The sequence below is a fragment of the Ictalurus punctatus genome, chromosome 2 (assembly GCF_001660625.3).
Source record: "Ictalurus punctatus breed USDA103 chromosome 2, Coco_2.0, whole genome shotgun sequence".
NCBI lineage: Eukaryota > Metazoa > Chordata > Actinopteri > Siluriformes > Ictaluridae > Ictalurus > Ictalurus punctatus.
This window is the reverse complement of record NC_030417.2, coordinates 31,634,853-31,648,998: the sequence shown is the minus strand read 5'-3', so window position 1 is coordinate 31,648,998 and position 14,146 is coordinate 31,634,853. Positions and strand designations below refer to the sequence as shown.

The window sequence follows — 14,146 nt, the reverse complement described above, 5'->3', positions numbered from 1 at the left end:
CGTAGCATGCTCAAAACTTTTTTCCTGTGTCATTCCATTTTATTACACATAACTTCATTTATGGGCTTTAATGTTGTGAATTCTTTACATTCTATATTTATTTCTTGAGTTAATACTGATATCTGGTGAAAATTTCATGTGAATAGCCTCATTGGAAATATATTAACTGGAAAAAAATGTTTACGCATTCAATACTTATTTCCCCCACTGTACATTACAGCACAGTGAAATAATTTTCTTCGCATACCCCAGCTTGTTAAGAAGTTGGGGTCAGAGTGCAGTGTCAGCCATAATATGGCACCCCTGGTGCAGAGAGGGTTAAGGGTCTTGCTCAAGGCCCAACAGTGGGAGAACCATCTATTTACTGGCACTTTAAAAAAAGAAAAAAACACAAATGGGTCTTCACAGCGGTGCCACATGGAAGCATGTCATCATAAATTCTCTTCTTCTTTTTTAAAAAAACCCTCAAAACTATTAGCTATTGCTTTAAGGAACCAAAGTAAGGTTCTTAAGATTGATGCAAGGAGAACCTTTAGGGTTTACTTTAGCATATTAAGGGATGATACCATTTAACAACCAATACACTGCTCTGAAGAACCTATAATGGACCATAATCTCCAAGGAACCATATAGCTCAAGAACCCTATACAATGAAAAATGGTTCTTGACAAGAAGGTTGTTTGCAGAACCTATGGTGCCATAAAGAACCTACATTTTTAAGAATGTATCAAAAATGTATTAATGACACTCATGATATGTCATACCACGATCCTGTGTCAAAATCCTAACTCTATAAATGTCATTGTTGCATTCTCACGCAATCAGTGTCATGCTTTGATCAAGTTTTTTGAAAGCTAAATGCCAAGGAATGGACATAAGCATAATCAATTTAGTTGGTAATCAGCAATCACCAGCTGTCAAACTGTGCGCACTTGCATCTTCACATTGTCAAAACAGCAGATAAAGCTTTAACATGTTTAAATGCCTTAATAAAAAGACATTAATAACAAAAAAAATTACCCAAATTATTTCCATTCCAATGTTGGTGAGATCAGTCGAGTGAAGCGATGATGATGAGGCTCGTGCTTAATTGCGGTGAGTGACTTTTACCTCGGGTGATGAGATAGAGACTGATGTGGATGATGCTGATAATCCAAGTAACTCATTTCTCTTTGGCGGTAATGTTTTTCTATAAAAAGGTTTGGTTATAAATGGAGAGGTAGTTGCTGCTTCTTTCAGTGGAATGGGAATGCAATCTTTAAATGAAACGTTGCCTTTTGGGAGTAACTAGATGAAACTTTGCTTTCAATGTTAGAACTTTAATTCTAATGCAAAAGAGAAACATATTTCAATTTAGTTTCTACTGTAGTACACTGCAAAGAATGACATGAAGTGAAGATGTCTTAAATGTAGTAAAAATATCTTGTATTCCCTATTATAAGATTACAATAAACCAAGTATAAGATCATCAAACCTATTTCTAGATTTATTTTCTTTTTTTTAAACTAATTTCAACATTTATTTCGAAATAATCTTGTTCTGCAGATAATTTTGCTCATTTTAAGCATTTATTTCTAATAAAATGTAAAGCTTATTTGTTTTATTGTAATCTTATAATTGGAAATACTAGATATATTTGACTATATTTAAGATTATTTTCATTAGTTAAAATATAATTTTTTTGTAGTGTATATAATGTCAGCATGACCATGTGAAATGTTTTCCCAGCTGCTACACATTTCATCACAGAGTTTTCATCCACCATCTTTTATCTGTGATGTATAGACGACCACATCCAATCAGAGGATCGTGTTCTGACCTGTAAAAAAAAATTAGGTGTATTTTATGAGCTCTGGGGAGGGTGAATCACTGCGGCCTTAGACCGACAGGAGCTATTTGGTCTCGTTGATTTTGTGATGTACTCTGCAAGGGTTTAATGTAGGGCTCAATGACTTAAGCATAAAGTCGTTGCAAAGTGCTGTTAACGGTCATACTTTTGACCTGCAGTACACACCGTGTGTGTGCACATTACTGTATTCCGTTCATTAGCTTAAGCACGATGTTGTGTGGAGGAGCCGGAAACCACGGCAACAGCCCAGTTCCGCTGTGACATCACAACGCAGGCGGGAGGCAGTTACTGTGGAAACAGCTGCCCGGTTGCCGATAACCAGCCTTTGTGGTTCGCGTGCATGAGCACAGAATGAAACTGTTTCACTTTCTTGTGACTTTTTCTCTCCCTCGAGAGTTTATTGTGGACAGGAATATACAACTAGTGTGAGCTCTGACATGCATTAAGCAAAAACATGGAGAGGTTTAAGACAGGATGAATAGAAAGTCATGGTGGTTATGTGACATGTAATTCTTGTGTGGCCTTATAACTTGAAAGGCTTCACCTGTGTTGTCCATTTTCGAGTCTCAAACGAGTCAGTGAGTTAATCTCATGGTATGATTAGGCTCCAGGGCTGCTCCAGGCATCAGTAGTTCTGTGATTACACGTCTATCTCACTTTGTCAGCCAGTTCTCTTCAGGTCCTTCATCATGTTGCTTCAAGTGCAGAAATAAAATGACCTTTTTGGCATTCTGACCCAATGTCGTTTTCTGGAGTGCATAATTTCACACGAGTGAAGCGCTATCGCCTGTGACAGCCAATTCCCATTAGAGTTACTGAGGTGAATAACAGAGTTACTGCGGACTGTAGTGATTCAAATCTGACTGCTAAAATAAATTAAGTACAAATATTTTAAATCAAGGATGAAATAAAAACCTGCTCACACATATAATCCCATAAAATCTCTGTATTCTTGCTTACTTTCAGTGACAAAATAATAAACAACAACAACTTCATGGTCAATAAATAGTCCTCTGTGGCACTCATTATCACATTTGTACAGCATAGAAGCATAGAATTTTAATTTCATAACAGACCACAGCTGTGAGAAATCCAGTTTAGAAGGACGAGCTCAGGACACAGCTGTGTTGATTTGTTTCTGTGTTTGTTGCATTTTTTTTTTCTCTACATGACATTGCAGCTCTTGGCTCTGTCCTTCCTGAGTGTAGGGGAGGGTTCGAGGGGTGTGGTGTGGGAGTTGATTGGCAGCAGGGGCTGATGGGAGATGCGCTTGAGGGTGCGGCGAGAGGAGCTTCGTTTCAGGCCGGGGGCGGGGCGTCTGACGGACGCGAGAGTGGTGATGTGAAAGACGTCTCGCACACTGTTTACGCACATACGTGAGGAACACTCGACGTACGCCACAGCGCCGAGCTCCCGTGCTCGCAGACTGCCCTGAAAAAGAGTGAGCGAGAAAGAAATGTGCTTAACGCTGGCCCATATTACATTTGTGTTGGGTTTTTTACATTGCATTTTGATCTGTGTGAAGTCTCTATTTGCTTTGGAAAGGCACCACAACAACCAAAAATTAAATGTACACAATGTTTATTTTATAAAGAAATATATTCCATTGGCCAAAACATTTTTGGTGTCCAATGCTCTGGAAAGCTTCTTTACCTTTCCAATGGAGCTACAAGGCCAATGTAGCAAAGAAATAATGGTCTAGTAATGTCACCTGAAATCTTTCCTATAAACATTAAGATACAACTTGAGGGAACTAATTTAGTAAAATGTCTCCATCTATCCATCCATTTTCCATACCGCTTATTCTACACACGGTCGCAGGCACTCAGGGCACAAGCGAGGGGGGCACCCTGGATGGGGTGCCAACCTATTGCAGGGCACAATCACACACACATTCACACACTACATACAATTTGGAAATACCAATCAGCCTACAGTGCATATCTTTGGACTGGGGAGGAAACTGGAGTACCCGAAGGAAACCCCCTAAATGCCTAATTACTAAGCCACTATGTCCCACCCCCCTGTAAAATATCTATATTTGTAATATCATAAAAAGTCCTATATAATCATTATCTGCATAACTGGCTTTCCTGTCCGAATTGAGACAGTAGTTTAATGCTTGTAAAATGCATTAATTGAGTCTTTGAACTCATAGTTACTTGTTGGAAGTGTTCTGAAAATTATTTTGGAAAGCTCAGACTTTCCCAGTCCACAGTGATGTAAACACACAACAACAAAAATGAAAAACATGGCAGCAGCTTCAGCATTTATATGCAGTTAGGTGTGCATTATCAGGATGTAACTGTATGCATACCTCCACAATTATCCATCACTGATTAGATAATAAATAGTTTAACAACTGTAGGTGTTGCCATGGAAATACCAAGTCCAAGGATATGAACTACTCAGAGCAGGCGCTCCAAGCCTTCATCATTGTAATTACCGTAATTCTGGCGTGACCTGAACACACTGGGAGATCGGGCCAGGGTGGCAGAAAGATGCCAAGTGAAAAAAGGTGATTCTGGTTGAGTAAAATGACAGAGTTCAGCTACATGGTGAAGTTGTTTAAGTTTATAGATTACAGTAATATTGTATTTATACTGAAAAGTTTTTGAGTGACAGACTTGGTAACGACATTTGCCTCATAGCACCATCCATGCGTTTTCCATGTTGCTTATTCTACACCGGGTCACGGGGGAGCCTGGAACCTATCCCAGGGAACTTGGGGCACAAGGTGGGGGGCATGCTGGACGGGGTGCCAGCCCATCACAGGGCACAATCACACACAGATTCACACACTACAGACAGTTTGGAAATTTGCCAATCAGCCTACAACACATGACGGGGGGAGGGAACTAGAGTACCAGGAGAACATGCAAACTCTGCACACAGGGATGAGGTGGGATTCAAACCCCCCCAGCCCCGGAGGTGCGCAGCAAGCATGCTAACCACTAAGCCACTGTGCCCCCTCCACATAGCACTAATGAAAGACAAAACATGTCTTGCCTTATATTCCTGTCTTAGATCCAGTGCCCCTGGAATAGGCTTTGAACCTACCATAATAAGTTATACAATAACAACAACAGTTATTGTAATTCTTGTTGGTGAATGGAAAATGAGAGACCTATAGGTTTTTCTATCATCTCCTAAGGAACCTTTTTCCACTTCTCCCTCTCATCCTCTCTGCTACTCTCTCCATTTAAGTGGAAGCGATCTGTGAACTGCACTCTCAAGCTCCTAGTATGAATGACAGTTATAACAAAAATGCTGCCTAGATAAAAATAAACACAGCCTGCCCCCCCCCCCCCCCCCCCTTCATTTCCCACCAGCTACCCACTGCTATACCACCCTCCCTCACTTAAACACTCTCCTGGACTGTAATTATGAGCTTAGCGCTCTGATTTCGTATTCCTTACGAATGCAAAACAATCATAGAAATAGAAAATTGATAAGAGTGAAAAAGTATTTGCTCCATCCTGATTTCTTCTGTTTTTGTTTGTGGGGAAATTCCAGTTGATATAACTTAATCAGAGTGACTTAAAGATAATACTGATCTCATAATCTGGAGCAGTGAATTGAAATATGTTAGTTTGGCCAGGGAAGTGTATATTTAGCTTTGAAAAATCATATGCTTCTGCAGGCAACGGTGTGTTGCTTTTAATTAATACCAACACAATAGTATTAATTTCAAGAGACTGTAAATGCTGATTGTGCACCAGAGTGTATTTAGGCATTAAAGACAATACCAAAATAGGTCTATTTCTCCATCAGCCTTTCTTGCACTGTTCCCACATTTATTAACCTTATTATAACAGGAAGATAACACATGACTGAAACACAATCCTGCTATAGCTTTTCAAACCTGTGTGTGTATGTGTGAGTGAGCATGCGTCTGAATGTAGTTGTCAGACCAAGTATGTGTACTGTCACAGCTTATGTGCATGGATGGGTGCATAAGAAAACAAATTCCAATCTCCGATGTAGATACAGAGATGCAGAAAATTAATCATGTATTGTTGGTGCAGTGTCTGTTATAATTATACCACTATGCTCACTACGTTGTGCCTCAAGAAATACTACTGGAACTGATAAAACTATTGGTTGGAGTTGTAGCCGTAGTATTTAGTGTATAAATACTGTAATATGAGCAGTTAAAATGCAAAAATAATTGTGGTTTTCTCAAAACATCATTTGCATGTTATTCATATTCTGCAATATCAGTATTGTGAAGGGCAAAATAGACACGTGATATATATTGTATACAGCTCTACAGAATATTGAATAGTGCCTTTCCATCATATAAAAACCAATGGCAGAGTAACATAACAGTTATCAGTAAGGAAAACAGTACAAATGGTAATACCATGGTCAAGAGTAAAATAATGCTACTATGAGGCATTATGGTACCAAAATACACTATATATGGCCAAAAGTATGTGTACATCTGACCATGACACTTGTGTGTGTGTGTGTGTGTGAGAAGGTCAGGTGTCCACATACTTCTGGCCAAAATAGTGTAAAATCACAGGATTGTTAAGGTTAAATGTTTAATAATCAGAATTATACAACAACAATGTTGATTTCCCAATTCTGTGGATTAATTTTTTATGGTAGTCCTGATAGTTGCTCCAGCTGTAATTTAAGTGATATATCTATTTTAATGTGCTCATTTCAATAAATGGTTTCTATAGTAACAGCTCATTCACAGGATCTTGTATGGCAGATACTCCACATAATCGTTGCCTAATAATAAATGGATTAAGAGAGCATGTTGTTATTGTCGATATGGTTAATACGTTTTCTGTTCGGAGATATTTCTTTTTAATTTATGGAAGTATTCTTGAGTGTCAGGTCTTTGGAAAGGTCAGTCATTTTTCTGACACAGGAAAGTCTTCAGGACTGACGAGTTTGTGCTTTCTGGTTGGACAGGCTGTGTTTCTTTGTCTTATTAACTTCAACAGAGAGGAAAAAAGCAGCTGGTGAAGAAAGGACTGTTTATAGCTGCTATAACATAAGGCATAATGGGAACTAACTTGTCTCATAATGGTAAATGCAAATCATAAACATTTAAAAGGCATGATGCATCATTCGTTAATAAATTAAAATTTGGAATTGGTGGCAAATCACTGTGCTGTAAGAGGAATAAAACCCTTTTGGGCAGGCTGTCATAGTTAAATAATCCACACTTCCCCAGCATAGATTCATTTTATACCTTACTGATGAATTCTCTCTTCTGATTGGTCAGAATGTGTTGATTAATATTCTATAACAGCAGCTCTGACAGTAGTTCCAGTTGCAAGGCAAACCACAGGTTTATATTGATGCACTTGTTTTAATGTATTATCTTCTCTATAGTAACGGTTTACACAGGGACTTGTATGGTACACTCTCTACATATGTTTTGAAGTGTTTAATTGGACAGTTCACATGCTAAATAGTATCCGAGATTAGAATTAGTGTGTCCCAAATTGTAGTGTGGTTAAATGAGCATCTCAAAAGGTACTCTACTATTTCCGCTACATTTTCAAATTCTGGATCCACGGACACGCCCTTTCAGCTAATATAACCACAACTCCTGGCATGAGGGAGGAGGAATTTTCTGATGGTTTGCTTTGCCAAATTCAACGTAACGCATAGGTGTAAATGAAATGTGGAAAAATAAATCAAGGGAATGGTAAATTAAATTATGTAGTATAAACTATATTAAGGAATAATGAATGAAGAAAAATTGACGGGTGACAGTGTGCATAACTATGCAACAATGTTCTCATCTGTTACATGATGTAGTAGTATGTCCCAGTACTTGCAAATACTTTTGCTGCACATTCAAAAGTATATATTTTTTTCTTCACAAAAAGAGTATATACTTTTAGTGCATAGTATAAGTAGGTGAAGTGGGACACGGAATTGGTGAAGTTTTCTGTCGGGAGATGTTTACTTAACAATTTGGAAGGAGTCTCCAGTGTCAGCGCTTTGTAATATTGACAGAGTTACATCTTTACCACTGTCTAACAAGCTGCATGTTTTTTTGTCTTATTAATTCTGGAGGAAAAACCACTGTGCTAATAGTGCTATAGTAAACTATAGTGAACATTTCTAAGGGTTATGTATACATGCTAATGTGAGCTGCTTTACATGACAAGGATTTGTTGCTGGAAATACAGGGAATAACCATAACCAACAAGCCTGGTTGTAAGGTAAGCATGTGTTACCAGGATGCACTTTTTCTGTTTTTCTGTAAGTCTGTTGTAGCTTTACTTCTTCAATTTGCTAAATCCCCGGCATGAATATTAAACCGCCTGGATAGACTCATCCAAATTGAATCTAACACTGTCGTCTGTCAGCTCCTCTCAGACGGTCTCATTTAGTTGTGTGTGTGTGTGTGTGTCTGTGTGTGTGTATGAGAGAGAGAGAGATTGAGCTATCTCTCTGGTGAGCCTTACTGCAGTATCTGTGTAAACAGTAATATTAAAAGCGATAGTTTTCCTCCACACTGCTTTCTCCTCATTTCCTTCAAGTGCATGTGCCTTCTCACCTGCTCGTGTGTGATGGGTATGAGGCGCTGTTTGGACAGTTCTCGCAAGGTGCTGACGTCTGTCCTCATGTCAAGCTTACAGCCCACTAGGACTAGCTTAGCATTGGGACAGTACTCCAGAGCCTCAGCCTGCCACTGAGACACACAGAGGAAAAGAACAGTTACTCTACATTCCACAAAATATATTATTAATATACATGGGTTTTATTATTAACAAATAATATACTGCATATGCTAAATATGTAATGAGATGTAATATGTATATAAGTTTATTAATATGTCAACTGTGATGGTTTTAACAAAAATATTTTTACTGAAGCTGGAACATCATATAAAACAAATAGTGTTTTTCAATCTAATATCTAATCCATTTCTGTCTGTAGCATGTGTGATTACACAGACAAGAAGTGGTGCATTTTCCTGTACTGAGAATAGAACAGGAAGCTCAAAACTCATGAATAATGGAAAGTGTAAGTAATTGTAATTTTACTGTATTGCCACAGCGTTGTATAAAACTCTATACAAACAGCTTTGGTGATACTTTCCCTTATGCGTGTTTCATCTCAAGACCTTTATTATTTACAGGCACACTGAAACTTTCCATTATAGGAGGTCATTAAGTAAACAGAAAATGTTTTTTCCCCTCAGTATTGGAAAATGTGTTTTGTAAAGTTATTGCTGAAGGTAACTGCATATGTACCAGTTGTTTTGTCTTAGAATATGAAAATAAAAATATGAAAAAATAATGAATTATTAATTTATACAATAAATTTATAAATATATAAATAGTTTATGCAGATATTATAATTATGATTATTATTATTATTATTATTATTATTATTACAGTTGAGGTCATAATCTGCAAAATAACAACGTTGTTATTTTGTCTTCTGGGAAATATCTTATGTAGCTTCTGAAGGGCAGTACTACAGGAAAAAAAAAAAAGATCTTTAAACAAAATAATACCAATTTCAATCGATTATCCTGTTCAGAAGTTTACATCCTCCTGACTCTTAATTTAGTGTGTTGCCTTCTTGAGTATCAGTGAATGCACCATTTGTAATAGTTAAGTACGAGTCCCTCAATTGTCATCAGTGTGAAAAGATGGATCTGAACATCATATAGCCGCTGTTGGAAAGGGATGACATATGCAGAAGATGCTGGAAAAGAAAAGAATGTGTAGGACCTGGAGGATTTTTTTTGAAGAACAGTGGGCCGTTTAACTGCTCAGGACAAACAAGAGACTCATGAACAACTATCACAAAACATAATCACAGTAGTGTAATCCAGGTAACAACACACAGTATTAAGAACCAAGCGTATGTACACTTTTGAACTGATTCATTTGTGTAAATTCAGTTGTTGTGTCTTGTGGAATATATGTAAACATATGTGAAATAGCTTATTCAGAGTAGTACTAAAAATGTATGATCCCTCAGGAAAAAACAAACAACAACAACAACAACAAAAAAAAAACATATTGCAGGTTCTGCAAATCGTATGTAAACGTATGACCTCAACATTATTAACAGCAATAATAATAATAATAATAATAATAATAATAATAATGCATAGTTATAAATAACCAAACAAATTCATTTCTTTGATTAATTCTTACCCAAGGGTACACAAATTTCGCACTATGTTCAATAGTCTATATTTTTTTAGATTATATATTCAGTAGGTGCAAGGACTCAGTGAAATCTACATGCTTATAAAGACACACAGTCATGTAAACTCTATGTTCAGTGTCCTCTTGTCCTAATGTTTTAGTAGATTTTCCTCCAGTTTGTTGTTGCCTCCAGATATCTAAACAACGCCGTTGTCCTCGGCTCTGTAGCCTACGAGCTCAGCTATGCCAGTTATGCCACTGTTCCCCTCTGGCTGAATGTGTTCAGCCATCCATCAACTCATCTCAGTGATCTTTTAGCCCTTGAGACCATCACTCACTGTGCAGTCAGAATAAAGCATCTCTCTACAGTTCACGCCTTTCAGCTCCGCCCACATGGGGAGGGGTCAGAGGTGACAGGCTGGAGTTCTCGGACTGGCACCTTAAAAAAATCCAAACGGGTGTTTGGAATCATCGCAAAGTCTTGAAACTATTTTCTGATCATCGCACTACTCTGACTTCGAGACGGAGTTCTGAGGAATGTTCTCTCTCTGTCATGGCTCTGATGTAAACACATGTGGGCTGAGGCACATTACAGGGAGAAGCTCCACTTAGATTGCACAACAGAAACGGCCTTAAGTGCCAGGCATGCCAAAACAACTATTAGGCTACCAAAGCGTGGGAATGTCCCTTACACAGCTGCTTTTAAAACACAAATACGGCAGACCACACAGCTTAAACTCCTCACCGTCTTAAACCCTGCAAGGCTATTCTCACACCCTGTGCACACCAAATAATTGTTGACCTTTTGAAAAGAAAATAGCAATTTCAGTTAATCCTCTATACAAATACAGAGACGCACACAAACTGAAGGCTTTTTTTATGGTTTCCACAATGGAAGATTAAGTGTTGGAACTTGTGAAATAAATTTTATCCGGAATTATTGTTTGAGAAGGGTGACAGAAAAGCATTTGTCTTTTCATGCTGAGTCCATTTTAAACAGCATTTTACACTTGCAGCAAAATTCTATTCATCATGAAACAAGATAATTATTAACTCCGATTTATTCAGATGTTTAGTTAGTAGACTACAGTCAACACCCACACGACTACTGTATGAAGACCATGAGACATAACATTTATATTGACTTCCTTCCACTTTACATATTAACATGAACAAATCATATACCGTAAGTAACCATAACAAAATAATTAACACTTGTTTTTTGTACATAATAAACCAAATTTGCCAAATAGGCAATGAGCCGATAATGACCAATAAACATGTTTTTGGCTGTTACTTGGCGAAATTCAGAACTGAGCCTGAAGTACATTCCAATATTTAAACATGGAGATCAGATTGAAAGAAATTAAATTGTGCTTGTTTATGTGGACTTATTTTTAGCCATGGATTCAGTGCTGGTGTCTTTAACTAACATTTAAACAATCATCAGTTGATACATGTGTTAACTTTGTTACTTTGTAAAATTACTTGCGCTTTATTAATGCCAAGTTAAACATTTCTTAATGTTCAATAATGCAGGAAATTTTAGTTAATGTGTGTACATGTGAGATTTCTTTACGCTCCTATATTAGTATTATGTTTAAGGAAAAGACAGGAGAGAGAGAGAGAGAGAGAGAGAGAGAGAGAGAGAGAGAGAGAGAGAGAGAGAGAGAGAAAGAGAAAGTAGAAAGTCTGGAGTTTCAGACCTTCTTTGGAACGCTGTCCAGAGTCTCAGGCCTGCTGATGTCGAAACAAAGGAGCACGGCATCCGAGTCTGGGTATGCCAGCGGCCGCACATTGTCATAGTATGACGAGCCTGTAGACAAATATAACCAGAAATATTTAAATAAATAAATAATAATAAAAAGTAAACATCAGGCAGTTATACAGGTTTTATGATGATCTGATTCTCAATTTTGAGGAAGAGCAGTTTACTACAAGAGAAAGTTTGTCTTAAAGCTGCCAGAAACGAGCACTCGAGTAAAAGTAGAAGATGCTGAAACTCTTACATTCTCACAGTAATGAAGCAGACACTTTATTCCTTTGTAAATCCCTATGCATAAGAATGAACAAAGTCAAAGTAACTGGCATTTTTAAGCCGTAAACAATTGGACCATGCAGCAAAGTCAAAAGAAATGTTCTTTTATTTGACAATTTACCACAAAAACATAATCAATACAACCGCAAAATGAATTAAATGTAAATGTAGCCTGCAACAAGACAATTCAAACCATAAGGCAAAATCAACACACACGAAAAAATGTAGGCAGTGAACAGATGGATTATACAGCAAGATCTTCCCCGTGGCATCACTAGTTTCATTTACACATGCAAGCAAAAACAATGGCACAAGCTAAATCTTACCCAAGATACTGATAAAAACACAAAATACCTACCGGGGGGCTTATAAATCACAATAATGAAAAAAAGAGAGGAAAACTAAAAGCTGTTGTTGCAATATACTGTTATAATATATAATGCATGTTGAACTTCATCTATATTTATAGGTGAACTCGGCAGCTGCTGTGGCATAAAGAATATCACCAGTTGTTCCCTTCACAAATGAGTTTAGATGGGCCCTTTGAGGTAAAGGCTTGATTGTTTTTGAATAACCCTGCAAGTGGCTGTTTTTTTGTTTTGTTTTTTCATTTAAAATTGTCTTGTGTAGGCTCCATCACATCAAGTTCAAGTAAGTTTTTAATGTCATTCATCTATATAGTGTGTATACATTGGAACGGAATGATGTTTCTTCTGGACAGTGGTGCAAGACTATATGTATGAGACGAGTGCAAAACAATAAATACACAGAACAAAACAATAAAACAGAACAATAAATACATGGGAGAATAGATACACAGAACATGGACTGTAAACTAAGTTATTGTGTAATGTAGTAGTATAGCAGCAATATTGGCAGCAAAAACGAGTTCTATAATATAAAGTAACTAATGCAGCTTTGTAAAGTGCAGTGTGCAGTAGTACTGAGGTCTTACTGGGTTAGTGCATGTGCAGTGGTATGAGTCTTACTGGGTTAGGTGTTTGACTAGCCCAGGTGATCGTTGGGAGGCAGCAGGGTGTTGACTAATCTGACTGCCTTGGGGAAGAAATTATTGCGCAGTCTATAGGTGGTGGCACGGATGCTCTTATACCTTGCGATTGGAGGCTGTGCAGTTCTCGTACCACACACTGAGACAGCTGGTCAGGATGCTCTCTGTCATCCCTCTGTAGAAGAAGGTGAGGATGGGAGGGGAAAGTTCGGCTCTTTTCAACCTCCGCAGGAAATGGAGGCACTGCTGGGCTTTCTTGACTAGGCAGGTGGTGTTGAGAGTCCAGGAGACGTCCTCAGTCATGTGCACACCAAGAAACTTGAAGCTTTTGATGCTCTCCACAGTTCCATTGATGTGCAGTGGTGAGTGGTCCACTTGGGTTCTCCTGAAGTCGACAGTCATCTATTGAGTCTTGTCAACATTAAGAGATAGATTGTTGTCTCTTCATTCTGTGAGCTGGTTCACCTCCTCCATGTATGCTGACTCACTGTTGTTGCTGATGAGGCCCACAACTGTATTGTCATCAGCAAACTTGATGATGTGATTAGAACTGAACTTTGCAGCACAGTCATAGGTCAGCAAGGTAGACAGCAGTGGACCGAGCACACAGCCCTGGGGGGCACCAGTGTTCAGAGAGGTGGTGCTGGACGTGGAGTTGCTGATCCTGATGGACTGGGGTCTCCAGGTCAGAAAGTCCAGGATCCAGTTGCACAGGAAGGTGTTTAAACCCAGCAGGCTCAGCTTTGTTGTCAGTTGTTTGTTGGATGATTGTGTTGAATGATGAACTGAAGTCTATGAACAGCATCCTTACGTAATTGTCTTTTTATCTAGAATGGTCAGAGACAGATGGATGGTAGCAGATATGACATCCTCTGTTGAGCAGTTGGGACAGTATGCCTACTGAAATGAGTCCAGTGTGGTGGAAAGACTGCTCTTTATGTGTTTTATGACTAGCCGCTTCTACTAGCGCTTTTATGAAGCGCTTCATGATGATAGGTGTGAGTACAACAGGCCGGTAGTCATTCAGGCAGGACACAGAACATTTCTTCACCACAGGGATGAACTCAACAGTAAGCTTTAAGTGTAGTGATGAAATGAAA

At 38.3% G+C, this 14,146-nt stretch overlaps 1 protein-coding gene across 1 annotated transcript in view; it reads right to left on the bottom strand.

Annotated features, from left to right (window-relative positions):
* Nucleotides 1-2,780: 2,780 nt before the first annotated feature.
* rnd2 (Rho family GTPase 2) overlaps nt 2,781-14,146 on the bottom strand; it is a 28,357-nt gene continuing 16,991 nt past the window's right edge. Inside the window, exons 3-5 of the mRNA XM_017483540.3 lie at nt 11,706-11,815; nt 8,388-8,522; nt 2,781-3,280 (exon numbers count right to left, since the gene is read on the bottom strand). Coding sequence (XP_017339029.1) covers nt 3,014-3,280; nt 8,388-8,522; nt 11,706-11,815 — 512 coding nt within the window. The 3' untranslated portion in view covers nt 2,781-3,013. The remainder of the gene's footprint in view (nt 3,281-8,387; nt 8,523-11,705; nt 11,816-14,146) is intronic.